This window comes from Staurois parvus, unplaced genomic scaffold, assembly GCF_062004578.1.
Source record: "Staurois parvus isolate SC_StPar_1 unplaced genomic scaffold, SC_StPar_1.0 ptg000145l, whole genome shotgun sequence".
Taxonomy (NCBI): Eukaryota; Metazoa; Chordata; class Amphibia; order Anura; family Ranidae; genus Staurois; species Staurois parvus.
The window spans coordinates 14,890,001-14,916,660 of record NW_028317941.1 but is presented as its reverse complement, the minus strand read 5'-3'; the positions used below and the strand labels follow the sequence as shown (position 1 = coordinate 14,916,660).

The 26,660-nt window shown below is 41.8% G+C and overlaps 1 protein-coding gene across 2 annotated transcripts in view; it reads left to right on the top strand.

Annotated features, from left to right (window-relative positions):
• POLA1 (DNA polymerase alpha 1, catalytic subunit) overlaps positions 1-26,660 on the top strand; it is a 472,294-nt gene that overhangs the window by 340,048 nt on the left and 105,586 nt on the right. For both annotated transcript variants that reach the window (XM_089673893.1, XM_089673892.1), the window contains one exon: positions 14,870-14,986. In XM_089673893.1, the coding sequence (XP_089530019.1) occupies positions 14,870-14,986 (117 nt within the window). The remainder of the gene's footprint in view (positions 1-14,869; positions 14,987-26,660) is intronic.

The window sequence follows — 26,660 nt, the reverse complement described above, 5'->3', positions numbered from 1 at the left end:
TTACGTTAAGAGAGTGTCCTTTGTATGCTGTATGTACTGCAAAACTGCTGTGATATCATTTTTAATATAGTGGATCTTATATGGAATGAGATAGGTTTGACTCTTTAGTGCACTACATAACCATTACTGAATCCTATGCTCCCACCACTGGTTCTTCTGCAGGTTCCTCAAAATATTCGTATGAATCCACTACTGAACTGGTGACACTAAAAGTTGTGTCGTGTCCCACTCTATCTTAACATGGAACATTGTGCAAAGCTCTGCTTTTGTGCCTTGCTTCCTCCTCCTAAAGCACAGATCACAGGTGGTGGATAGAAGGGGAGGTTGAGCTACAGCATGGGGTGCTTGATGTCACTGCAAACACAGCAGCTTCAAAATCTGATAGCTCAGGAATAGAAACACAGACTGTATTCTAAATTGCAGGGAAAGTTAATAGGTTTTATTTCCCGTTCCTAACTCTGTTAACAAGCACAGGGTAAACTTCCTTTTTAAGGACTTATTCACACCAGGTGCAGTGGGATGGCGTTGAATGGCTATTCCAGAGCAGTTCTACTGCAAGACCAGGCAAAATGCCTCTTTTCCTATTTAGCCAGTTCACACCACTGTGTTGCAGTGGTGTGCGCTGGAAAAAGTACAGCATATAGTCTTTTTTTTTTGTTTGTTTTTTTTACAGTAGAGTGTAAGGCAATCAGCCTCCTCACACCACACTATGGCCAATAGAACATGAAATATCACTGTGTGGCATTTCATCAGAGTTTATTTAAAACAGTCAATAGCTGTGCTTGGCTATTTGCCGGTGCTCACATAAACACTCATATAGTGTATGGGCGTATGCCAAAATATGAAAGGTTTTTTTTTGTTTGTTTTTTTTAATGTCTATGGCTGGCTTTATTGCAGCACCTAGACTTTTTGGGCTGAAGAATGGTACTGGAATTTACATCACACCACATCGTCAAAAATCAAGTAGACAATGGCAGATTACACATGTGTTGTCCCAGTTTCCTTTTGTTGAGCTGTGAAATATATTTTGTTGCCTAAACTTGTATACATTTTTATTTGTGATGCATTGAGAAAGTCACTAGTTTGACAAAACACAAATGAAATCACTGGGGCTGATTTTCAGTATGTACAATGCAAGAACGTATGATGTGATAGTTTTATTTAATTTTCATTTTCTTTAATGATAATGCTAGTTATTGTCATTTGTGAAGTGAGATTGCTAGATATGAAGTGCAAACATACCTAAATAGAGACTGAATAGAAATGTGATAAACAGAAAGACCTCTTTAATGGTAATTATAACTGTAAGGAAGTGGGTACAAATTACATTATGTCTTCCATACAAATGATGAGTGTGTCAGCCTGTTTACCTTAGATATAGTTGCTGTTTGTTTTAGAACACAGGTGCAGTGGCAGTATTTTTGTCCATGTATTGCTGCCGATTTGTTTTCTTTCTTTTTTTTTTTCTGAATTTCCATCATGGTTTCTGTACATTTTTTACTGACCACATCTTCCCCCCCTCTGTTGTTGCCTGGTCTTTGTATACAATAAATATTACCAAAGAAAGGGGATTTTTAATGGTGCCAACATATAATCCGGCAACAAAATATTATTAAAAAATACGGTTTTATTGAATGACAATATATAAAACAAACTCCATATGGTATTATTACAATTGTCATTTAATACAATTCAACTGAACATTGTTGCAGCAGCTTCTACTCAGCACGTTTCACCAAAATCTGGCTTCTTCAGGAGTTTTACGAGCTCTGCACACAGTGTCACTATTAGATAAGATATATTTATATATATATATATATAAGCAAATGCATTACACCATATATCAAATATCACATTCATCAGTAAATGAACATTAACAAGCATTTTATAAAACACAATACAATAATGAATACTTTAACCACATGCTGCCCAGCCAGTGTAGATATACGGCGGCAGGGCGGCACTCGCAGGCAAAACCACGTTTTAAAATGTGTGTTTTGTAAACAAATAGGAGGCGCGCCGCCGCTCCTATCTGTCCCGCCGATCACCGCCGCAGATGTGAGTCGCCGGGTCACAGCCGTTCCTTAGTGGCTGTTTCCCGGCGATCGGCGGCAAACAGTGACAGACAGCACAGCTGCAGTAGCTGTGCTGTCTGTAACTTCCCTGTCAGCTCGAGGATGAGCTGATCGAGAAAGAACAGTTTCTCTTTCTCGATCAGCCTTGTCCCGTTCAGTACACACCCCCGCCCCCTAGTAAAACACTCCCCTCACTCCTATAACCCTTCCCTGCAAAATAAAGTTAACCCCTTCCTCCCCATTGCCATTAGTACAGTGTCAGTGTTTAATTTTTTTGCACTGATCACTGTATTAGTGTTTTTGGGGATGTCAGTGACCCCAAGTCAGTACCCCCCAATGTCAGAATGTCCGCCGCAGTCCCGCCATAAGTTGCTGGTCGCTGCCATAAGTCCCTGATCGCCACCATAATTCGCTGGTCGCCGCCATTATTAGTATAAAAAAAACCCCTAAAAATCCCAGTATCTTTCCTGCCATTTGTAAACGCTATAACTTTCACGTAAACCAATTAATTTACACTTATTGGGGTTTTTTTTTTAGCAAAGACATGTCGCAGAATGCATTTTGGCAGAAATTTATGACTAAATTTGATTTTTGCATTTTTTTTTTACTGGACATGTTTTATAGCAAAAAGTCCAAAATATTGTTTTTTTTTCCTCAAAATTGTCGGCCTTTTTTTTTATAGCGCAAAAATAAAAACCGCACAGGTGATCAAATACCACCGAAAGAAAGCTCAATTTGTGGTGGAAAAAAGGATGTAAATTTAATTTATGTACCGTATTGCATGACCGCGCAATTGTCCGTTAAACTAGCGCAGCTCTGTATAGCAGAAAAATGGCTTAACTTGCAGTATTTATACCATTGTTTGTAGACGCTATAACTTCCACACAAAGCAATCAATATACACTTATTGGGATTTTTTTTTACCAAAAACATGTAGCAGAATACATTTTGGCCTAAATTTATAACCAACTTTGAGTTTTCTATATAATTTTTATAGCTGAAAGTAAAAAATATTGTTCTTCAAAATGTTTGGCCTTTTTTTGTTTATAGCGTGAAAAATAAAAAGCGCACAAGTGATCAAATTACACCGAAAGAAAGCTCTGTTTGTTTGAAAAAAAGGACGTAAATTTTGTTTGGGTGCAGCATTGCATGACCGCGCAATTGTCAGTTGAATTAGTGCAGCGCCGAGTAGCAAAAAGAGGCCTGGTCATTAAGGGGGGTAAATCCTCTGGAGCTCAAGTGGTTAAAGGGTGTCATACCTAGGGGTTGAAAGAATGACACTGCAGGCCTTAATATATTTAAAAGACTTCAGTAGCAATACAGGGGGCCAATCTAGGGTGATATCACTGGCCATGGGGGGGGGGGGGGGCAGGTTATCTCAAATTACTTCTTGCAAACATAAGTAATATTCTAATTGTAGATCCTATAATAACGCATATGTGTGGCAACAAAAATGGACCAAACCCAGCTCCTCATTATTGAATGAACATTACCTTTTGGGGATGGAAACAGTAGTTGATATATGCAAAAATGTATTTTCCTTAAAAAGAGCATTCCTCTTCATCTACCCTAAAGCACTAAAGGGAAAAATGACCCAATCACGAAATTTATGGAAAAAGAATGTAGCAGGCTCCTTGTACAAGAGGATTCAGAAGGAATCACATGATCAGCAGTCAGTCCTTTCTCTCTCTCTCCTATTTGTAAAACCTGGGCATTCTGCCAAGTTCATGACTCATCCACTACACAGCAAAGAACGCTGGGAGAGGGAGGAAGCAATAAGTGAAGGGGAGAACAGAGAGACACGAGGCTGGAGAAAAGACAGGGACATGTGGAGCCCGTCCAAGCAGAGGAGGAGGCACTACAGCACCCAGCGCGGATAGAGGGACCCTGCTGTGTGTTCAGAGTCTGGTGAGCTGTCCCACTGGAGAGAGTAAGACACACCATTTACACTTTGCATATAGACTGGGACATCCGCACCCCACTGCTGGGATCTCACCCATCCGGGGCCCTGTGCAAGCCACAGATCCCCCTGCCTGCTTTGCCCCTCACCACCAGTGTAATTGAGACTGTCTGCCCCGGGGACTGACACATACTGGGAGATTGCATCCTGCGACTGCCCCTGGTCTTGGGGTGCTTTGTGTTGCGTTTAGACACTGAGGTTGGACCCTCTCAGCCCAGAAACCTAGTGAAATTGGATGTAACCCACACCAGCTGAAACTCCAAAGAAGCCTTCAGCTGCTATTTACTTAATTGTAAGGACTAAACGTGCACCAACTAGAGCTCCACCGTTACAAGGACTGAAGTGGGGGAATCTGGCTTAGTAGCCTTATTAGAGGTAACGCCCCTCAGAAGCAGAATCATACACCGGTGTGGGTAATACATTTCATTGATAGAGTATAAGTAAGTTTATTTGTTTGATATCAGTTGTATTCTGCTTAAAGTGCAACTCTGCCATCCGGAGACTCTTGGCTGTGAAGCCCTCTAGTGGCAGACCAAATTTACTGCATTGCAAAAAGAAGAAAAGTAAGTTTTGAAGTTGAAAGGGGAACCCCACCCCTCTACACTGCATTTCATTCTCCATAAAATTGTTCTCGTTTCATTTAACCCTGTGTCAGCAAATTTCTTGGCGGGGTATTTGCTATTCATTACCAGTTGTGCCAGAGGGATTGGGTTTGCTTAGGGTTGGATCTATTGAGCGCAGGACCCATAATATATTCCAGCTTGTCCCAAGGGGCAGTGCTACAAGAAAAAAGGGGAATTACTTCTTAATGGGAATATAGCACAACAAATGCGGCTGACAGGGCCCTTATATATCCCTCCACCTGATTATGCGCCTGACTTCACCGGCCAGGTGAAGACACCACTGGCGCCAGTGCGCATGTGTTGCCACTTGCATGCGCGGTGGGCCATCCGCCCCTTTTTGGAAGATCAAGCCAGTCAGCCCACTGAAGCCACAAAGGCGCAGCCAATCCCACATCAGCAGAAGGACCAGCGGGATCATCCAAGGATAAGAGCCCAAAGGAGGGAGCCAAAAGGGACAGGACACAAATCCCAGGTACAGGACACAAATATTCCCTCCCAAGAGGGATGCCCCAGGCATCCGTATGGCCACCAATAAAATCCCCATGGTCACCCCAATACAGCCACAAAGTCCTATTTTCCAAACCAAAAATTCAGTTAATTTCAGGTACATCACAACCCGAAATCATAGATAAGAAAAATTAAACCGTTCCCAGGCATAATTCACAACTCAACATAGAGGTGATTGAATTATGTCACCATTAACACCTCTGGCAGTTCACAAGAACAAATGACACCCCATAAGGAAATCATGAACAGTAAATCAAAGCTGATATCATACATCAAAAGTGGTTACACATAAGCTTGATATACCAATCAATTAGCCTTCTAGCACAGCTCTCCAGAGTAGGACGAAACCATATCTATTTTAAGAAAGGCTTGAAAGGTAAAGTATCATTTAGCTTTGGAGGTCTCGTAGTTGCTAAGTTATGAATCCAACGAGTTTCTCACTGTAATAGCAGCTTTCCTATATCCCCACCTCTCTCATGTTGGGGTATATGTTCTAATGCGAAAAAATGCATTTTGGTTGAATCAAAAGCATGGTAAAGACCTATGTGCCAACTAATTGGAGCCTCAAGTTTCTTTTTCGAAACCAAAGAAATATGGTCCCTGATTCTTTGAAAAAAATGCTCTTAGTTTTGCCAATATTTTAAGCATTTTAAAATGCTGGAGACTAATTAGTCGGTGTATGGGTCTTTACCATGCTTTTGATTGAACCAAAATGCATTTTTTTGCCATAGAACATATACCCCAACATGAGAGAGGTGGGGATATAGACAAATGTCCGCACCTCGCCGGTGATGTCAGACAGTGGCGAGGTAAGGGGGATATGTAAGGGCACTGTCCGCTGCATTTGTTGTGATTGCGGCATATCTCCTTTGTGGCAATTTGAAGCCACAGGCGGCCTAGTTATTCTCTTGGTTGGTAAGATACTGTAAATGGATGACGACTGTTGGGGAGGTGGAATATTTGTTTTATGCTATATTCCCATTGACTACTTGCCGACCACAGATAGCCAAATGACGGCTGCACTGTGGCCGGCCAGTTCTGGGTGGACGTCATATGACGTCCTCCCAGAACGCGCTCTCCTGCGCACCCCGGGGGACGTGCACCCGGCGATCTCCATGATCGCTGTGTCCTATGGACACAGCTGATCACGTGATGTGGTAAAAGGCCAATCACAGCGGCCTTTACCACGTGATCAGCCATGTCCAATGACACGCTGATCACCGGGAAATGCAAATGCCAGTTCTCTGCTGCACTTTCCTCACACTGTCAGATCGTGAGGAAAGTACTGCCGAAAACCGGCAGTTGTCAGAGCGGGGATCGGCACCGATCATCAGGGTTACTGATCATCAGTGCCCTGATGATCGGTGCCCAGCAGTGCCACACACAGGTTCCGCCCACCTGTGCCCAGCAGTGCGCCCACCTGTGCCCAGCAGTGCGCCCACCTGTGCCACCCAGCAGTGTCACCACCTGTGCCACCCAGCAGTGTCACCACCTGTGCCCAGTAGTGCCACCCACCAGGGCCCACCAGTGCCACCCACCAGTGCACATAGGCAGCCCAGCAGTGCTGCCAGTCAGTGCCCAGCAGTGCTGCCAGTCAGTGCCCAGCGGTTGTGCCAGTCAGTGCCCAGCAGTGATGTCAGTCAGTGCCACCTATCAGTGCTGTCTATCAGTACCCATTATCAGTGTCGCCTATCAGTGCCACCTATCCGTGACACCTCATTAGTGCTGCCTATCAGTGCCCATCAGTGCTGCCTCATCAACGCACATCAGTGAAGGAGAAAAATTACCTGTTTGAAAAATTTTATAATGGAAACAAAGAAACTTTTTTTTTCAAATCTTTTTTGCACTTTTTTTGCTTATAGCACAAAAAATAAAGTGCTCAGCAGCGATTAAATACCACCAAAAGAAAGCTCTATTTGTGAGAAAAAAATGGTAAAAATTTCATATGGGTACAATCTTGCATGACCGCGCAATTGTCAATCAAAGTGCGGCAGCGCTGAAAGCTGAAAATTGGCCTGGTAAATAAGGGGGTGTAAGTGCCCGGTAGGCAAGTGGTTAAATAGTAATTCCCCTTTTTTCTTTTTCCATTCATTTAGTGACTGCATAATTTGTCCCTTTAGTGGTTTGGGGTAGATATAGGGGGAACACTCTTTTTAAGGAAAATCTGTTTTTGCATATATCAATTGGTTGAACCAGTGTCTGATGATTTGTGGGGGATCACTACCGTTTCCATCCCCAAAAGATAATGTTCATTCAGTAATGAGGGGCCTGGTTTGGTCCATGTTTGTTGCTACACACAAATGCGTTATTAAAGGAGCTGTAATTAGAATATTACTTATGTTCGCAGAAAGTAATTTGGGATAGCATGTCTCCCTTTTTGGCCCTAGATTGTCCCCTGTTTTACTTTTCAATCCTTTTAAATATGTTAAGGCCTGCAGTGTGATTTCTTTGCACCCCTAGGTATGACGCCCTTTAAGGTATTCACTGTTGTATTGTGTTTTATTAAATGCTTGTTAATGTTCATTTACTGATGAATGTGATATTTGATATGTGGTGTAATGTAGGGTTAGGCAACTTTAAAGAGGTGAAGATCTACCTGAACAACATGGGAGAAGTCAAAGATCACCGGGCAGTGTCGCCTCCTCACACCTGATTTAAACCTTTAATTGCCATACCATCGTGTCACAGTCGCATGCAGTGCACGGCAGTCATGGGTTTAAATCGGGTCATAAGGAGGCAATGTGTGCCATCTGTCAAACACACTTGGATCACTTTTCAGAGGAGCAGCAGTGCCTGCTGCACTTGTGAATGAACCCTTAGTTGCATTCAGCAGTGGCGCCCTTAGGGCTCGTTCACACAAAGTTGGGGGTGGTAAAACCCTGTGGTTTAATCAGTTTTACCACCCCCAATCCCATCCCCCTTTTGCTTCTGAGGCTGCTGCCAAAGGTGCACATATGCCGCAGCCGGAATTGAACCCCCTGTTGCTTTTGGTGGGTGCTACCGCCTGTCAATTGCGACCCATTCAAGTTAATGGGGCTGCCCCGCAACTGCATGCTTGTGCTGGCTCCAGGGGGTTAAAGCATGTTGTTAGAAAGCAACACAACGCTGTCTGCTTTAACACCTTATTTGTCATACTGCACAAGATTACAGGGCACTTGCAGTGTAGCCTCATTCACTTAAACGGGTCATGCTTGGCAGGTGCTACACCCACCAACCAGGACAGGGAGTCTCCAGCTACAGCTGCGACATGTGTACATCCCTGACCACTTCAGCTAAAGGGGGTGAGGTTGGGGCAGGAGTGATAACACATCTTAACTTTAGGGTGTTACAACCCCCAAAACTGCAAATGTAAATGAAGCCTTACTGTTGAGTCTCCTATAAGGCTGCTTTCACACTGTGTTGCGGTGTACTGGCACTGCGGGTGCAGCACAGTGCATCTGTGACTTTCCTGGGTTAGTTGCGCTTTGCCGAAGACTTCTATTATATTCTGCAGGTCTGGTGCACTTTCTGAAAGTGCACCAAAACTCCTGAATTTATTGAAGTCTATGGCCAAGCACAGCAAACCCACAGAAAAGCTGCAGGTACACTGCACAACACTGTGGGTAAATCGCAGCTCATCAGTGTGAAAGCAGTCTTATACTATTATGCCCATTGTATTGCTTCACACTGACCTGAAGATCTCTTCTTTCCTGCTGCTGGCACCATGCTGGAGACTGCTAGCCAGGATAAGAGGTCAAGTGCAGTTGGTATCACTCTGCATGGGACAGGAGCCAGCACTATAGAGGAGGCATCGACTTATTCGGCTTTTGCTCCCTATTACAGCTCCAACTTTACAAGTAGTCTCGTTGCATTGCACTCCGTTTGATGCTCTAGGATGGCAGGTCAGCAAGCCCAGACCGTGATCTACCAGTCTCCTGACTGCAATCTATTGATCGAACGCGATCAACAGGTTGCTGACCTACAGACCCCCGCTGTAATGCATTTGCTTATATATATTTTATCTAGTGACACTGTGTGCAGTGCTTGTAAAACTCCTGCAGAAGCCAGATTTTGGTGAAACATATTGAGTAGAAGCTGCTGCAACAATGTTTTATCATCTTGACTTCAATTGTATTTAAGTGATTTTTTTTTTATATTATGCTGTTCTATTATATGTTGGCACCTTTTAAAATCCCCTTTCTTTGTTAATATTTGTTGTATCTCTTTTTTGAGAATAGGTGCCTTTGATTTCTGCACACCTGACTACCTTGTTACTAAGTGGTGTTTGTATAGTCTCAAACATTTTTAAGTTCTAATTTTTCTATTGCATTTTTTGTATTAAACCAGGGGTGTTTAACCTGTGGCCCTCCAGAGCCCTCTGACCCTTCACCTCAAAGTGAATGTAGGAGTTTTGGTGTGCTTTCAGAAAGTGCACAAGACACTCAAGTTATAATAGAAGTCTATAACAAAGAGCAACTAACCTGCAGGAAAGCGGTGTAGGTAAACTGCAACGCATCAGTGTGAAAGCAGCCTGTATAGCAGGCTCTGGACAGTAAGGACTCCTTTACATTTGCTGTTTGGGGGGCAGTAAAACACCATAATTGAGATGTGTTTTTACCACACACCCCAACCTATAGCTTTAAGAGACGCAATGGCGACCCCGCCTCATGCTGCAGGGGTGCAGTGTGGGCTCTCCGTCACCATTTGTTTTACACTTGGTCAGGAGGGGTGGCATAGACATGAACTCAGCCCCTCCAATTTCTTCCTGCAATGGCTGAAATCCGGCTTCTCCTCCTCTCCTTCCTGCCAGCATTTTGAACCATTTCTTTTCATTGTGGCTTACGACCAGATAGCAAATCACTTAAGTGGCCCTTGCTCTTCAAAAGGTTTAGCACCCCTGTATTAAATGGTAAAGCTGTAGTGATTGTTGTTTTTCTCTTGATAAGTCTGGTATGACATTAAAATAAGTCATACTGATAATGTAATTAACAATTCCATATTGAGATTGAGTTGTAATTTTAAGCAAACCTGTGCAATGAGTTTGCTTAACCTCTTGCCGTCCGCCTGCTGTTTATAAATGGCTGGACGGTGGCACTCCAGGGGTGGGTTGCCGTTCATAAACGGCACCTGCCTTTTCTAGCTGTGCGCGCTCCCTGGGAGCGCGCACCACCGCGATCCGGTGTCTGCTGTGTCCTCCGGACACAGTGAAACACCGATCGTCGGACAGGACCTCTGTACGAGGTCCCAATCATGTGATCACTGATTGGCGAATCAGTGATCACATGCAAGATGTCGCTTGTGACATCATTGCTTACTACGTGTGAAATCTGTGAATGATCACAGAGGTCACATGGTACAAGGCTATTCACAACAGCCTTGTACCATGTGACAAGCTGTGACCAATCACAGCTCACTCAGTACTTCTCAATGACTGCAAGAATGCACAGAGAGAAAGAGAAATGATTGTTTTTACATCCTATATGGGTGTAAAAGCAATCAGTGTAAAAAAAAAAAAAATCTTCATCACCCCCCACAAGTAGTACAGTGTCACCATGGTGACACTGTACTGCTAGGGTGACAGTATGTAAAAAAAAAAAAAGAAAATAAATAAAAAATAATATAAAAATGTAAAAAAAATTATAATTTTTGGTTATAAACTAATTTGGATTTTTTTTTTTTTACTAAAAAAATAACGGAATAAATTTTGGCCAAGATTTATGATGAAATATTATTTATTTGCAGAATTTTATTTAAAAAAAACACTTTTTTTTCAAAATTTTTGGACTTTTTCATTTACATAGCAAAAAAAATAAAAGTCCCAGCGGTGAATAAATACCACCAAAATAAAGCTTTATCTGTCTCAAAAAATGGTAAAAAATTCATATGGGTACAGTATTGCATGACCGCGCAATTGTCATTCAAAGTGTGATAGCACTGAAAGCTGAAAATTGCCCTGGACAGGAAGGGGGTAAAAGTGTCCGGACAGAAGTGGTTAAATTGCTCCTTCCCCAGCAGCACATACTCACTCTCCTTTTTTCTATTTTTCTCCATCCAGCTGCCTAGAGCAAGGAAGTTAAACCCTCAGTCGGAGCTTATACAGGGCTGAAGGCTGTTTCTTGACCCAGAAGTACCAAGTATTTTCTCTGCTTCTGATGCCTGAGCAGTACAGCAGAGGGAACAAATTATATTTATTATGTTAATAGATTCTGGGTTTACCAAGCAATTTTAAAAATGTATAAGCCGTACTCTGTCTTTCTATTCCCTGCTCTTTAATAACTGCCATCACTGGCTCAGGCCAAGACAGTTAAAATGATTGTAAAGGTTTGAATTTTAATGTTTAAAAATAACAAGCATGTCATACTTGCCTTTGTGGAGTTGTTTTGCACAAAGCATCCCGAATCCTCCTCTCTTGGGGCCACTTGCCAGTGCTCCAGGCCCCTCGCCCCTGCCGAATGTCCACCAAAGCAAGCTGCTTCCTTTAGGGGCACTAGTGTAGGCTCGCTCCATAAAACCAACACAGCTAAGCTCCCTCCTCACTAGCTCTGATTTACAGAAACAGGAGCCAATGGCTCCCGCTACTGTCTCTAATCCAATGAGGAGGGAGAGAACTGCTGCTCTTATGCACATCTCTGGATCAAGAACAAGCTCAGGCTGATTTCCTACCTTCACTGAGTATGTCATCCATCTTCTGGTTCACTCAGTAATTTCTCTCAAATTGCCTATTCATTTTCAAATAAAACCGTTAACTCTTTGGTTTCCTTTTTGTAAGACCAGTGGCTGCTATGCCTCCTATTCCCCCAGCCACTGGTCTTGGCACCTCCCTTCTGTAGTTCTTTCTCCAGAAAGCAGTGATGTAAATCAGCCTCACTTGCAGTGGTAGGAGGGCAAAGATTCTCAGGCTCCTTCAACATGTACCCGCCCACATTCACTACAATTCCCTGTGGTTGATGGGAACGGTAGTTTCCTTTTACTACAGAGAGAGGAGAGGATATAATGTAATCCCTACTGTTTACACCTCCTCCTTGGCAGAGTGGATGCTGTTATCTTTTGAATTACAGAGATGAGGTCATGAAAATTAAATTAAACCTTTCTCCTAAATTGTAAAGATTTTCAAAAATGTTATTAATGGTTTTGTGCAGGGGGGGAGTACTAATAGTTTTTTTGTTTTATGGTTTTTTTTTTTGCCTATCCCAGAGTTCTTCTTTAAGTCTGGGCTTTGACTAGGCCATGCAAGGCCATTCCCCTTCAATCACTGTGTGGTCATTTTTGCTGTGTGCTTTGGGTTGCCATGTTGCCAACATTGTCATGTTAGAAGGTAAACCACCTTCCCATTGACAACTTTCTGGCAGAGGGCAGCAGATTTTGCTCAGGAATGTAATGGTATTGTGCCCCATCCATTTTTCCTTCTATCCTGACAAGTGCTCCAGTCCCTGCTGCAGAGAAACACTCCCATAGCAGGATATTACCACCTCCATGCTTTACTGTTGGAATGTAGCAAATCACCTAATAAATGACACACAAAGCCATTTCAACTGTGATCAGCTCAGCATGCAAAAAGGGCTTTCCTGTAGCATTTCAGTCCACAAATGGTCACCATCAAATTACACTGAACTTGAGCAGCTCTGCAAAGAAAAGTGGGCAAACATTGCAAAGTCTATTGCAAAATTAGTAGAGATATATCTTAACAGACTAAAGGGTGTAGTTAAAGCAAAAGGTGGTTATTATTAAGGGGGTGATTATTTTCTAAACCCACAGTATCTAGTAGCAATCACAATTTCAGTGCTGCTAGGTCTAAACAGGTGTTTCTGCTCAGTAGTGGTAAACAAAAGTAAACATAAATTAGAACATTGTAGTTAGCTGAGATTCCCAGGAACAGGTTATAACAAACATAATCACTTTTTTTGTCTTTTCTATTTAATTCTTGATTAACCAATTTTCTCTGTCCTTTTCCTGCCCTACTTTATTTATTTCCACCATTTTCTTTAATACTGTTTGTGGAAAAATCTTTTTTTTCTGTAGCTCAAGGATGCATTAAAGTGGTATTAAACCCAAAAACAAACGTATTTTGTGTTGCAGCTCCAACCAGACGTGGTGACTCTATTAGTTTTCCTTTTTAGGCTTTGTTTGCCTTTATTTTCACCTGGTGATCCAGCCAGTGTTTCTCCCCCCACCCCCCCCCCCCCTTTAACAGACCAGGTTTACCCCACAAATATGGCAGCTTGAGGTTTAACAAACCACTTAAACCTGACAGGGATGCTTATAATGGTCAGCTTTTTTCTTTTATGTAAAATATTTATGCCAAAAGGAGAAAAAAAACTCTTGTGGTAACTGGCTAAAAAATGTTAGCTTAGAGCCTTGGCTTCTATTTATTAGTCACTTATGAAAAATACATCTAAATCTGCTATTGCATCTAACACTACCCTCTCCTCAGTTGAAGTGTTGCTATCCAAAGACATCTGTTACTCGAAGTGGAGACCCCCCTAAAACAGGAAGTGTATAACTGGCTGTATCAAAACACTAAAAAAAAGAAACTAATGCAGCCACCACATTTATGGTTTGGTAAACTGCAGTATATTACATTTTCTTTTTCAGGGTTTAATACTGATGTTAAAAAAAATAATGAATTTTAAAATGTCATGCATTAGTTTGTAAATCACTTTGCTTCACTTTGTTTCAGAACCTTAGTTTAAGCATTATGATAAACATGAGAAATAGCTAAAAGCTATTTTTATCTTGCCAAACTGGAAAAAGGGCATAGTTCTCCTAAAAAGTATGGTACTTGTCTGTTAATTCACCGGATGTATATATATATGTATATATATATATATATATATATATATATATATATATATATATATATAAAATAAATCCGGTGAATTAACAGACAAGTACCAAAAATATATCTCACATCTCTGTAAGTAATAGTTATTGCTCAATATATAGGTCCTCAACTAAAATATAGAAATGGCTCTGAAGCCTAATTTGATCATGAATATGATCTAAAGGCACAGCCTTTATGGTATTGGAAAGCACTGCACTAACTTAGTACAACTAAGGCTGCTTTCACACTGCATTTCCGGTGTGTTTTGCATCTGTGAAAAAAGGGCATGTGACTCCAAAAACACAACCGCAGGAGCGTTTTTCATTCATTTTTGCAGCACTTTGCACTCACTTTCCATTTAGATGCACTTTTCATTTATTTCAATGGGGAGGTGTGTTTTTGGTGCTTTTTTTTACCGTACCAAATATGCAGCATGTAGGATTTTTTAAAAACGCAACTGACTGGTGTGAAAAGCTCCATAGGATTTAATGGTCATACATTTTTTCCGCTTTTGAGAAGGCAAAAACGGAAGAAAAACTGATCAGTGTGAAAGGGCCCTAGCTTCAGGTGTTTTCTGTGAAAATGTATGCTAGTTGTTTTATTCCTGTCACTATGGGGTCTAGTTATAAATATTTTCACACAGCTTTCTCTAGGTATTGCCACATTTTTTCACACGAATCCAATTAAAATATGTGTGAGTCTTGGGAGAAAGCTGCAGGAATCATGTAAAAACCTTTATAAATAGACCTTTTTCATATAATATGAAATTTCCTGTAGGTGCATGAAAAATGTTAACTGCTTTTGCCAGTAATGTTTAGCGTTAAATGTTGTACAAAATATTAAAATCTGAATCCTAATGGATACTGAACAGCAGTGTAATATTTTTCATTTGGATTATTTTCAGGGTTGGCTAGTATGTGAAGAGCAGACCTGCCAGAACCGGACTCGTCGTGTTCCCTTAAACTTTTCTCGCAGTGGGCCAATCTGCCAGGCCTGTATGAAAGCAACATTAAGATCAGAAGTAAGTCTCCAATGTGATGTTTTGCTTTGTCTCCTGACTGGTCAAGTTGTTGGTTCTCTAGATAGGGTGAAGTACAAGTATAATTGTATGCTTTTACATCTTTCCTTTAATCCAGATCTTTTGTCTGTCACTGTGTTCAACATGTTCAACACTTCCCTATGTAAATGCTATTGTCAGAGGCTAGGATCAGTTTTATAAAGTTTCAGTCCATCATTGATGGCGCTCATTCCTGGGGTTGCAAGATGCTTTAATGTGGTTGGATTTTCTGAACTAATTATATATTGTATTATATTATATTACGGAAAACAACTGTTACACTTCTAAGGCATACCAAAGTAGCTTTTCCCTCTGGTGTTAAATGGTGATGTCATCACTTGGGGGCTCCTTTGAAAAGGATACAATATTAAAGTGTATGTATAGTCAAAAATATTTTTGTTTTGGAAAGGGTTAAAACCCCTGCCAGTTTATTTTTCTTGCTGACTGTATGCCATTAGAGAAATTTCCCTTTACTTTCTGTCCCGGAGACCTAACAGAATGCTAGAGGAAATTTCCTAAAGTGAGGGGAACCCACTCTCTTGGTTGTTTTGGGGACAACTTTAACATGTTGCATTGCCTTTCTTTCTTGGTGATGATGAACACCACTGCAAAAAGTGGTGAGTCTATCCATTGGGGACATTGACATCAATAAAACATGACAGAGTTCTAATCCTTCCATAATACTCTATCCAAATGTAGCCCTAGATGCTTGCAGGCATTCTGAATGTGGCCACCAGTTCAACCCATACACAGGTGTGCCTTCAAAATTGTGATGCGATGGCTGAATGAATGCAGTTTTGTCTATATACAAATATGGAAGCGTGTGTATGTATGTATATATACATACACACACACACACACACACACACACACACTATTGTCAAAAGTATTGGGACGCCTACCTTTACACACACATAAACTTTAATGGCATCCCAGTCTTAGTCCGTAGGGTTAAATATTAAGTTGGCCCACCCTTTGCAGCTATAACAGCTTCAATTCCTCTGGGAAGGCTGTCCACAAGGTTTAGGAGTGTGTCTATGGGAATGTTTGACCATTCTTCCAGAAGCGCATTTGAGAGGTCAGGCACAGATATTGGATGAGATGGCCTGGCTCACAGTCTCCTCTCTAATTCATCCCAAAAGTGTTCTATCAGGTTGAGGTGCAGGCCAGTCAAGTTCCTCCAAACCAAAATAGCTCATCCATGTCTTTATGGACCTTGCTTTGTGCACTGGTGCGCAGTCATGTTGGAACAGGAAGGGGCCATCCCCAAACTGTTCCCACAAAGTTGGGAGTGTGAAATTGTCCAAAATGTCTTGGTATGCTGACGCCTTAAGAGTTCCCTTCTCTGGAACATGGGGACAAGCCCAACTCCTGAAAAACAGCCCTACACCATAATCCCCCCTCCACCAAACTTTACACTTGGCACAATGCAGTGAGGCAAATACCCTTTCTGACATTCCACGCCAACCAGGAAGCCTTGGGGAGCCTCCAGAACAGCCTGCAAGCTGGCTCGCAGCCACCACCATTGCAGTCCGGGACCTTTATTGATGGCCATCCTCTTGTTACCCATGCCTTAAGATAACCCTACTTTTGGGATTGATATTGTTTTTATTCATTAAACTGGTTTTTAAACTACTACACCCAGATGGCGCTTGTTTTTCTCTCCTCTAGACAAGTACCCTTCTCCTGGCAACCGCCAAACCCAGACATGTCCAGCGGATTGCCAGACAGAGAAGTGTGATTCATCACTCCAGAGAACACATCTCCACTGCTCTAGAGTCCAGTAGTGGCATTCTGTACACCACTGCATCCAATGCTTTGCATTGCACTTGGTGATGTAAGTCTTGGATACAGCTGCTCGCCCATGAAAACCCGATCCATGAAGCTCTTTAGCTATTGTCTTTGCAGACAGTTGGCGACTTCTGCACACTATGCACTTCAGCATGCACTGACTCTGCTCTGTCAAATTATGTGGCCTACCACTTTGTGGCTGAGTTGCTGCTTTTCCCAGTTGCTTCCACTTTGTTATAATACCACTAACAGTTGACCGTGGAATATTTAGCAGCAAAGAAATTTCACGGATGGACTTATTGCACAGGTGGCAACCTATCACGGTACCACGCTTGAATGCATTGAGCTCCTGAGAGCGACCCATTCTTTCACAAATGTCTGTAGAAGCAGTCTGCATGCCTAGATGCTTGATTTTATATACTTGTGGCTATGGAGTTGATTGGAACACCTAAATCTAATGATTTGGAGAGATGCACCAATACGTTAAGCAATATAGTGTGTGTGTGTATATCACATATACATTTTTTTTAAAGATGAACCGTGCATATGCAAGTTGGTGAATGCATATTTATAAATTTTCACTAGGCCACTGATGGTTATCTAAACAACGTCCTCAAAGTGAAGTTGCTAGAAAATGGGCTTCCTGGACAAATAAACTATTGTCTGTTGCTGCTTGTCTCGCCAAGTGCCTCACCATTGAAGAACAGCCCTAGCACCAGCATTCTGCAGAACCTGACACTTCAGGGATTCCTCTGGTTCCTCGTAGAGCTCAGTGTTTCCTCCCACCTGCCCTCACATCACTACAAGACACAATGAGGACATGAATGTGAAGGGAAAAACTCACTGAGAGCAGCGAAATGGCTTTAGGTTTTTTGGGCAACAGGAGAGTTTTTATTTATTTTATTTTTTTTTTACAGGGTCCTCTTTAATGGGGAATTAGTAGAGATTGTTAGCAAATAAATGTTCTGTATTACTTTAGGGAGGTTTTCTGTTGTATATTTGTTAAGGGTAAAACTTTACGGTAGGCTGATTTGCTCTTATTAAATTGCACATTTGTGTACATATTTAAATTTGTTTTCCAAATTTGATACATACTTTCGATTTTTCATTGCCACTAATTTACATTGTAACTTTTGGCACAAAGTACTATCTTTAATGCAGATAATATAGTCTGTATTTCAGCTAGAGTTAATCCTTGTCCAGCTCTAGTTTTTCTGTACTGTTGAATCTCTAGGAAATTCCTTGGTAAACAAGGGTCTATGTCATCTGTTGAAATGTAGCCGAGCTCATACAAGGCGAGGCTTTCTATTCGGGTCCTTGAGTCTGTATTATATGGTGTTATGATTTCTTTGTGATGGCGTCTGTCTGAGTGTTAGAGGCCTTAGCTTTGCTTGGCCTCAACTAAGCTTATTATGCTTTTCAAAAAACATTTCCAAAGCTGGTTGTAAGCCCAGTGGCTTACCACTTGTGAATGATTACAGATTTTCTTGTTTTTGGTACCCCTCTGACCTCACACTCCCACCACTTTTATTTCACATTGCGAAAACCATCCACTGCACATCCAAGTTTCAATGAGCAGCCTAAACCCTACACATTTTGGTGTTAAGTAAAAGGACAGAAATCTGCTTAACTCCTTCCCCAACAGAGCTCTCCTAATGAGAAATTAAGAGACTTCTGTAATTAAATAGCATAGCTGCTGTTTGTATACTTTTCCTTATGTTTTATTTTTGTGATGGAGAATAAAATGAATGGAATAATCAACAAGCTATGCAGAACAGTTTTATGTTGTATACCACACCAGTATAATGCTTTCAGATTCATGGGAAACACACACTTTAAAGGATAAGTTCACCTTTTAATAAAATATAATAAATGCACATTATTTTGCAGGCAAAAAAATATGCATTTACTAATTTTTGTTTTAGGCGCCTGGAAAGCATTGCACCAGTGATCAGTAGATCAGGTCTCCTGCAGACCGTCAGTGTGAGCTGTCTGCTCGTCAAACGGGCAAGCAGTTTTACTCTGACAGGAAGAATCAATGAACTACCGTAGCGCTCAACAGTGCCGTGGTAGTTCATTGAGAACTGCAAGCCAACAGCCACAAAGGTCCATTGATTCAGAGGGAATTGTGGCTGCGAGTATGAGAAGAAGGTCCCCTGCTCACTACCACATGGGGGGGGGTCTAATGCTGACCATGCTACACCCTAAATATGGATGTAACGTGTTCAGAAAAGTGAAACTATCCTTTAACCGTTTCCCGTCCGGCCTATAGCAGAAATGCTGTTACAGGGCGGCATGGGTGCACAAAATCACATGCCCCCTACCCGTGCCACCATTCGCAGCCGCGACTGTCAATCACCGGGTCCAGATGGTGATTACTCGCTGACGCCCGGTGATTGCTGAGGATCTCCAATGGGGAGGAGAACTGTTTGTGAACAAAACAGTTCTCCACCCTGTCAGCTATTGCACACTGCTTTGCATGGCTGTGCACAGCCATACAAAGCAGTGTGCTTACAGTGAAGCACAAACACCTGGCCCCATAGTAAAACACACCCAGCACACAGTTAACCCTTTCATCGCCCCTTATGTTAACCCATCCTGCCCAGTGCCATTAGTACAGTGTCAGTATTTTTTTATTAGCACTGATCACTGCATTGGTGTTCCTGGGGATGTCAGTGTCAGAATGCCCGCTGCAGTCCCACAATAAGTCGCTGAATGCCGCCATTACTAGTAAAAAATAAAAATTAGAGTGTGTGTGTCGCTATTTGTAAATGCTATAACTTTCATGTGAACCAATTAATTTACACATATTGGAGAGGTTTTTTTAGCAGAATACATTTTGGCCTAACTTTATGTCGAAATTAGATTTTTTAAATTTGTTTACTGGACATGTTTAATAGCAAAAAAGTAAAAAATATAGACTTTTTTGTCTCTCTCAAAATTGTCAGTCTTTTTTTTCTTTTTTTTATAGCACAAAAAAATAAAAACTGCACAGATGATAAATTACTACCGAAAGAAAGCTCAATTTATGGGGAAGAAAGGACATAAATTTAATTTGGGTGCAGCTTTGCATGACCTCACAATTGTCAGTTAATGTAACGTAAAAAATGGCCTGGTCAGGAAGGGGGGTAAATCCTCAGGAGGGCAAGTGGTGAAGGCCATAGACTTCATGAAAGATTAAAATTTTGTATTGTCCATAGCATCCAGTCTTCTTAGTCTATTAATTGCACACATACTTCCATTTTCTTTGAACAACACACTTTTTTATTTTCCTCTATCTTTAACACATGAAGCTCACTGTTCCTCTTGCTGTTGAAATTTAATTTGTACATTAGAATAGAATGCCAGGGAAACTTTTAAGTGATTTTTTTACTCTTTGCAATAAATAAAAATCTGTAATACCCTTGCTCTTTCTTACTCCACCAGTAAGTGCAGGCAGTAGCTCTTGTCAGATGAGTACCAGTGTGGTAAAGAATCACACCACATCTGCAGGGTGAGGCCTTAAAGGAGAAGTATAGCCAAAGCTATTTCAGCTATATCTCTATTGATCACATGAGTGCAGTTTGTTCTGCACTCTTGTGCCCACTTTCAGCCAACTGTGGGCTAAAGCCTGCTGTCGGCTGACCGGCTCTGAAAAAATCTCGACCATATGGTCAGGATCCACCCAGAAGCCTAGACCAACACCTGAGCGAGCTTTTCCCGGCCCTGCACAGCCCAGTGTTCCAGTAAGCGCTGGAGGGGCAGAGAGGCAGTGACTGACCATCACCACTCTCTTAGAGCAGTGGTGAAAACTGAGTGATCAGCGGTGTTTGATCGCTCACTTGTTCATGCAGAGCCGGTGGGGGACAGATGCAGCATCGGTTCAATACTGCTTCCTATTAGATGAGCATAATTTTTTTTTTTTCTTTAAAGCCCATACTTTTTATTTAATGAACCTTAATTTCCTATGTCTTTAAATGTCTGTGTTCTACAAAGATTTTAAATTTGCAGTGCCTTTGCAGGCTTCCTTTTTATATGTGGATAATGGTGTTGGTTTGTACTTGTCATGCATGTCAGTCAGTCTGAAAGAGTCAAAGTATATAAGGGTTAACGGCAAATCTAATATAACATAGCTATAAGGATTAACAGACCTGGAGGCATTTCAACTTCCCAGACCCCCTGGTTAACACTAGCAAATTATGTTTTTTTCACTTAGTGAGGTCCCTCTGAACAGGAATGACTGTGACATATGACAGATTGGTTTACCAGCAGGTGGAGCTGCAGGTGAATTCTGAAATTATTCACTAGTTAGCTGAGAACTGGGAAGCTGCAAACCTTGGAAATCTTTGTATAAACTTTTTAAATTTCAAGTTGAAATTAGATTTAATCAGAGCCAGCATAAGGCGTTCTCTCCTTTAAAGAATTTCTGAAGCCACATTTCGGTTGTAAAGCAGCCTAATATAATCCCTCCTTCTTCCAGCATACTCCATTTTTTTTTTGGCTAGTGTGATAAGAGAATGGATATCTCTTCTCAGAGAGCACCAAATCAATTTAATGATTTTATAAAAATCCTTTATTCTTCTATCACGTTTCTACAGTTGCTCTAGAGCCAGAAGGGCTAGTTTTTGAAGCTTTCCAAACTGGCTGATCCTCAGTATTGTCACAGAGGCCGTACTTAACCTTGCTGTGAGGTAGAAGCAGTGCCTGCCTGTAATGTGATCTGCGGACTCTCTTCTAGATACTTGGTGTAATGTGGTGCCGCCGTCTAATGGAACCCTGTCCCTGAAGACGTCTTAGGGAGTATGCCCAATGGGAGAGCAAAGGCTCTCTGGCTAGATCTTGTTCCCCTGGATCCTGCCGGGTGCTATGCAACACACTTGTCCTTGCTGCGACACACTGTTGGGCTCTGAGCATTTTTTTAATTTGGTATAGGCTGGTTCTACTCAGGCCTCTTTTGCTTTGACACTGTGTATACTGTATCTTACTTTCTAAGGAGCTCACACATCTGTTCAGCTTTCCTCAGCTGCATCATTGCCATGGTCCTCAAGGACATTCACCCACACGTTCTCAACTGCTTTACAGTGATAGTCAGGCAGCATTTAAATCTTTTCCACAGTGGTTTATAAGTACTTATTATTGGAAATCCGTCTTTTGCATATTTTAGTATTGTGGATCATAAGCACAAAAACAACAGTAGTGCAGGGCTTGTCTCCCTGTGGCCCACTATAGTCTGGGGTCCAGACTATTGTCCTTTGCTTGAGTCACAACACTCCTCTGAGTCCTCTTTAACTGTTTCAGGTGAAACTTTCCTCAGGTTCAGGTAGGAATTCTCTGCAACTACAGTATGTCTGAGTTTATGGGAAAAATGTCAGCCCTGTTAACTGGCTCAGAATGCAGGGGGCTGCAAGCATGATCTCATGCCCTTGTACAGACAACTGAGGAGGATGTGGAATGGACTATATCACTATTAGATGACTTACATGAGGAAACTGCTGAATTAACTCCTAAACTTAGAAACACCATTGCGGTCCTTATTGATGTGGTCAGCAGATGTTTGGACAAACAGCAACCTGCTTCAGCTATCTCTAAAGTTACCAGCCTGGGTCCTCTTTAGAGTCCCCTGCCTGTTACAACTTTCCTAGTGCACTCACTTCTGCAACCTATTTTGTATAGTGATTGGCCTTATTCAAAGTATTTACTCCTCCCAAACTCTTTGCCCAGCAATAACCTATTAAAAAAAGGGTTTTTTATAAATTGGTCCGTCGCTGTAGTGGATCCAGCCATTTACTGTCTTGTCTTGGCAAGAATTTAACAGTTCATGCAGAGGACATCCTGGTGTTTAAAGGCTAAAAGTCCTTTACACAGTCTTATTTTATTTTCACTTGCATACCCTGCCCTTCAGCCTGCCATTGCGGCCATGTCCATTTGCTAAACGTCCAAGGATATTGGTCCAAGCATATTCTAGGGATCCTGGTTCTATCCTAACTTTTCCTTCAGTCCAAAAACAGTTGTACTGTCCAACAGTTCATGCCTGTGGACCTTGCACTACTGTAAGGGTGGGCTGGCGGATATTACACACCTAATTTCCAGAATGGATATCCTATTGGTGCACATGCAGAGAACCCTTTGGCTCAAATATTGGTATGGTCTGTGGAGCATCCGTGCAAGAAACACTTATTGTGTATTCCCTTTGATGGGAAACGTCTCTTGGGTGCATCCCTAGATAACTTTCAAGGACATCCTAGGTGGAAAGAGCACTCCTTTGCCCTATCAAAAGAAAGCCAAGCCTTAATCTGGGAAACACTCTCTTTTGGGGCTAAGAGTAGTTTCCTTAGTCTCTCTCAGGTCTCTAAGGCCAAGCCTGGAACTCACTTCTACTGCTAGCCCTGGACTCCTAAACCGACAGAAAAGTCCTCCTTGCAGTCTCCTCCTTGAGGGGATGCCCTGCCTTATTGGAGTGGGTGGACGTGTTGGCATGTATGGCCACCAGGTCCCAGGATGCCTATGTCATAACATGGTACCTGGGGGGGGGGGGGGTTACAAAATAGAATTTCAGACTTTAACTCTGCCTTGTTTGATGTCAAAGCTACCAAAATCCCCGTAAAAACTAGCAGACTTGCACACTGCTCTGGCACATCTCCTCTGTCAAGGGGTCATAGACATTGTTCCAGAAAAGGAAAGATTCCATAGTTTCCATTCAGACCTGTTTACATTTCTAAAAGCAAAAGAGGGCTTTCATGCCATACTATATCTAAAGATTCATAATTCCTTCCTTGACAAAAATTCTGCATGGAATCTACAAGGGTTAGTCATCACTTCCCTCCATTTGGGACACCTTTTGGCAGACATTGTGGATGTCTACTTTCATGTCCTCATCTTTCCAGTACGTCAACACTGTCTCCATTTTGGCAGTGGACACACAATATTACCAGTTTATTGCCCATCATTTTGGTCTATCCACTTGAGTCTTCACCAAGGTGCTACCTCCTGTGATTGTTTTTCATTGTTCACAGGGCATTCCCCATTGATTGTCTCTTCACCTGAAGGTGTTTCAAGATCTCTGTGGTGAGAGGGAAAACCAGATGTGAACTTTCTGTCTTCTAGGTTCATCAGTAGACTGAATTGTATTTGTAGTACTCTAAATGTTTATTTTTTTTCCAGTAAAGCCTGATCTTAAAAAAAGAAATGCACACTCGTCTAAGAGGCCACAAAAGCAGTTTTATTTGATCCTCCCCTTCTTTGTCAGAATGCGCTCTCCTTTGCTCTGACTGTGGAATTTCCTCTGGCATCTGCATGCCCAGTGCATGTCAGAGAATCTGCAACTGTCAGAGCACAGGGAAGAAGAGACTGCCAGAGACGGTAGTACAGTCTGGAGGGAGCCTGTGGGAGAGGAGGATCAGGTAAGTACAGCCCCTAGAAATAAGCATTTAATGTTTCCAAGGCAGGGGCAGCCCCCAATGCAAAAGATCATTTTTCCTTATTCTGGAGTTCAGCTTCAATGAACAATGAAGAAAACAAGATTTTTGACTTGCCATATAATCCCTTTTCTTAGATTTTATTTCAAGAGGTACATGGGTCTCACCCCTCTGTTCTTATGATCAAATACAGTTATTGCTTTTCCACAAAAATGTGGAGTGCTGAAAGTGGGAGTGGTTATACTAGACTGTCTTACAGCTTTGTTTGCCAATGTCCAATCTCCTGAAGACAGCAGCATAACTGAGTGTCTCAGAATTACTTCATCATGTGTCTCTAAATTAACTCCAAGAAAAGTAAAAAATCCTGTATCTTAATCATATAGTATAGGATACACAACTTGTATTGTAGGATAATCTACCTTCAGGTGATTAGCCATTGCCAAAAAAAAGCTTGTTTGGTGCCGCCCCCAGGACACACCATATATCCCCAAGCACTCTGAGACTCAATGTTTTGCTAGTGTCTTTAGACGATTAACCTGTTCTCTGGAAAAAAAAAATATTTGTTTGCTAAATAGCCAAGAGCAGTAAGAGAAGTTTCAGGGGAAAAAATTAATGTTAAAAAACAGTTTTCTGGATCTTTATCCTTGTGTGCCTCGGGGGACCATACCCAGACTCCAGTGTATGGGTCTAGACTGTAATGTTTGCTTTTGGCACTCGTCTTGAAACATTGTGTAATATGTGTAGTTAGCCTAAGGATGCTGTACAGTTCCAGGGCCATGATCCATTTCTGGGATTCCCAGACTCTGGAGACCCCTTCAGGTTATGCCTACTGTGATGGGCGAACTATGATCCTTTAATTTGTCTGGCATTGTAAATAAAGTAATAGAGGGTTCCCCTGTGTATTCACACCGGTTCCTGGCTTTTGCTAACATAATCCGCAGTGCATAGCACAGTATGCGGTTTAACAGGCAGATGATTTGGGTTTTATTTACTTTGTGGTAACCCCTACCATTTTGTCTCTAAACAATTCTTAGCACAAGCAATTTAAACTTAGTTTTTTTTCTTGTCCTGTCCAGACTTCCTCTCAGGAGGATGAGATAATTGCGTCAAGCCTCTTGTTCAATTCCTCCCTACCCATCTTTTCCACTGAAAATGCACACCGCACATTGCTGCACTCCTGCTGCCATCTTATACAGAGACACAGCTGCAGGAATACAGTTAGCTTCTGGGCTATTAATGCTTTGGTGTTTGTACATGCAAAAACACATCCATTCTGCAGTCTATTACTTGGAGTACCCCACTGGGGGACTCCTCACTTCTCCATGTCAGATCACAGATGCAAGGGAGCAAGGACAAAAGGGTCAAATAACATGCATTCTGCAGATGGCCTACAGAAAACATCAGCATTATTTTGTATTGATGATCTAGAGAATGCAATTCCCCAGGTCTCTACAATGTCTTAAATCTCTGTCCATAGGCACAGGGTATTTTGGCTAAAAGCTTCGCCTGCTTGAACCTGCTTGTAAAAGAAAAAAAAAATTCTTCTACTCGTGCTTCTCAAAGGTAAAAATCTGTTTGGGAAATTCATCAGGGAAGTCCTTGGGAGAAAGTTGCTTTTATCTCACAAGAAGTTGGCCAAGTTACCTACAGCTACTACTACTTCTCAAGGAAAAAGTTAATTTCACTCTCTGCAGGCATTTATTTCCAAACCAGGATCTAGCACCCCCTTTCATCGTTCCTCCCAAGTTCACCAAGCCAGCCCACAAACTCCCCTCTCAGTAAAGAGACATCCCTAACCTTAGGAGTGGATGGATGTCTTTTGGTGTTTGCGACAGTCTGGACCTGAGATGTTCCAAACCTCTGGGTCTAATAAAGAGAATTATACCTTACATTTGGTGGGATTTTTAAGGCAACCTTTAAGTATATACGAACCAAACAATTGTTAAAAAAGATTTGACATTTTATTTAACACATCAGTGCATATTTCCCCAATAGAATATAACAATTCTTGACAACATGTTTGCTTGGCAATATTTGTAATTATTGCATTGAGTGGTTAGTAGTATCCTTTGAAGCTGATTTCCATCTTACAACTTCAATTGAAGGAACTACAAGTGCATTCAGCCTAAATCCTACCGATTGCTCCTCCAAGGAGGAGCAAAATCAAACACGTAGTATATTGCAGCTTACCAATCATTAGATGTGGTGGCTGCATCCTCTCTTCCTCAGAAACTCACATTCCAGTTCTCTTGGCTGTCCACATCTCTAAAGTGGACAGTTGTCAGGAGGACTTCCTAAGCTCCCCAAACCTAGACCCAGGAAGTGGTCTCTTTAAAAAGCTCTGATAATGATGGGGCAGAAACAATTGAGTACTGTCTGTAATACTCTTTTTAATTTGCACTAACATACCATTTTTCAGGACAAGTTTTCAGGGTATGTCCCCTTTCTCAAGG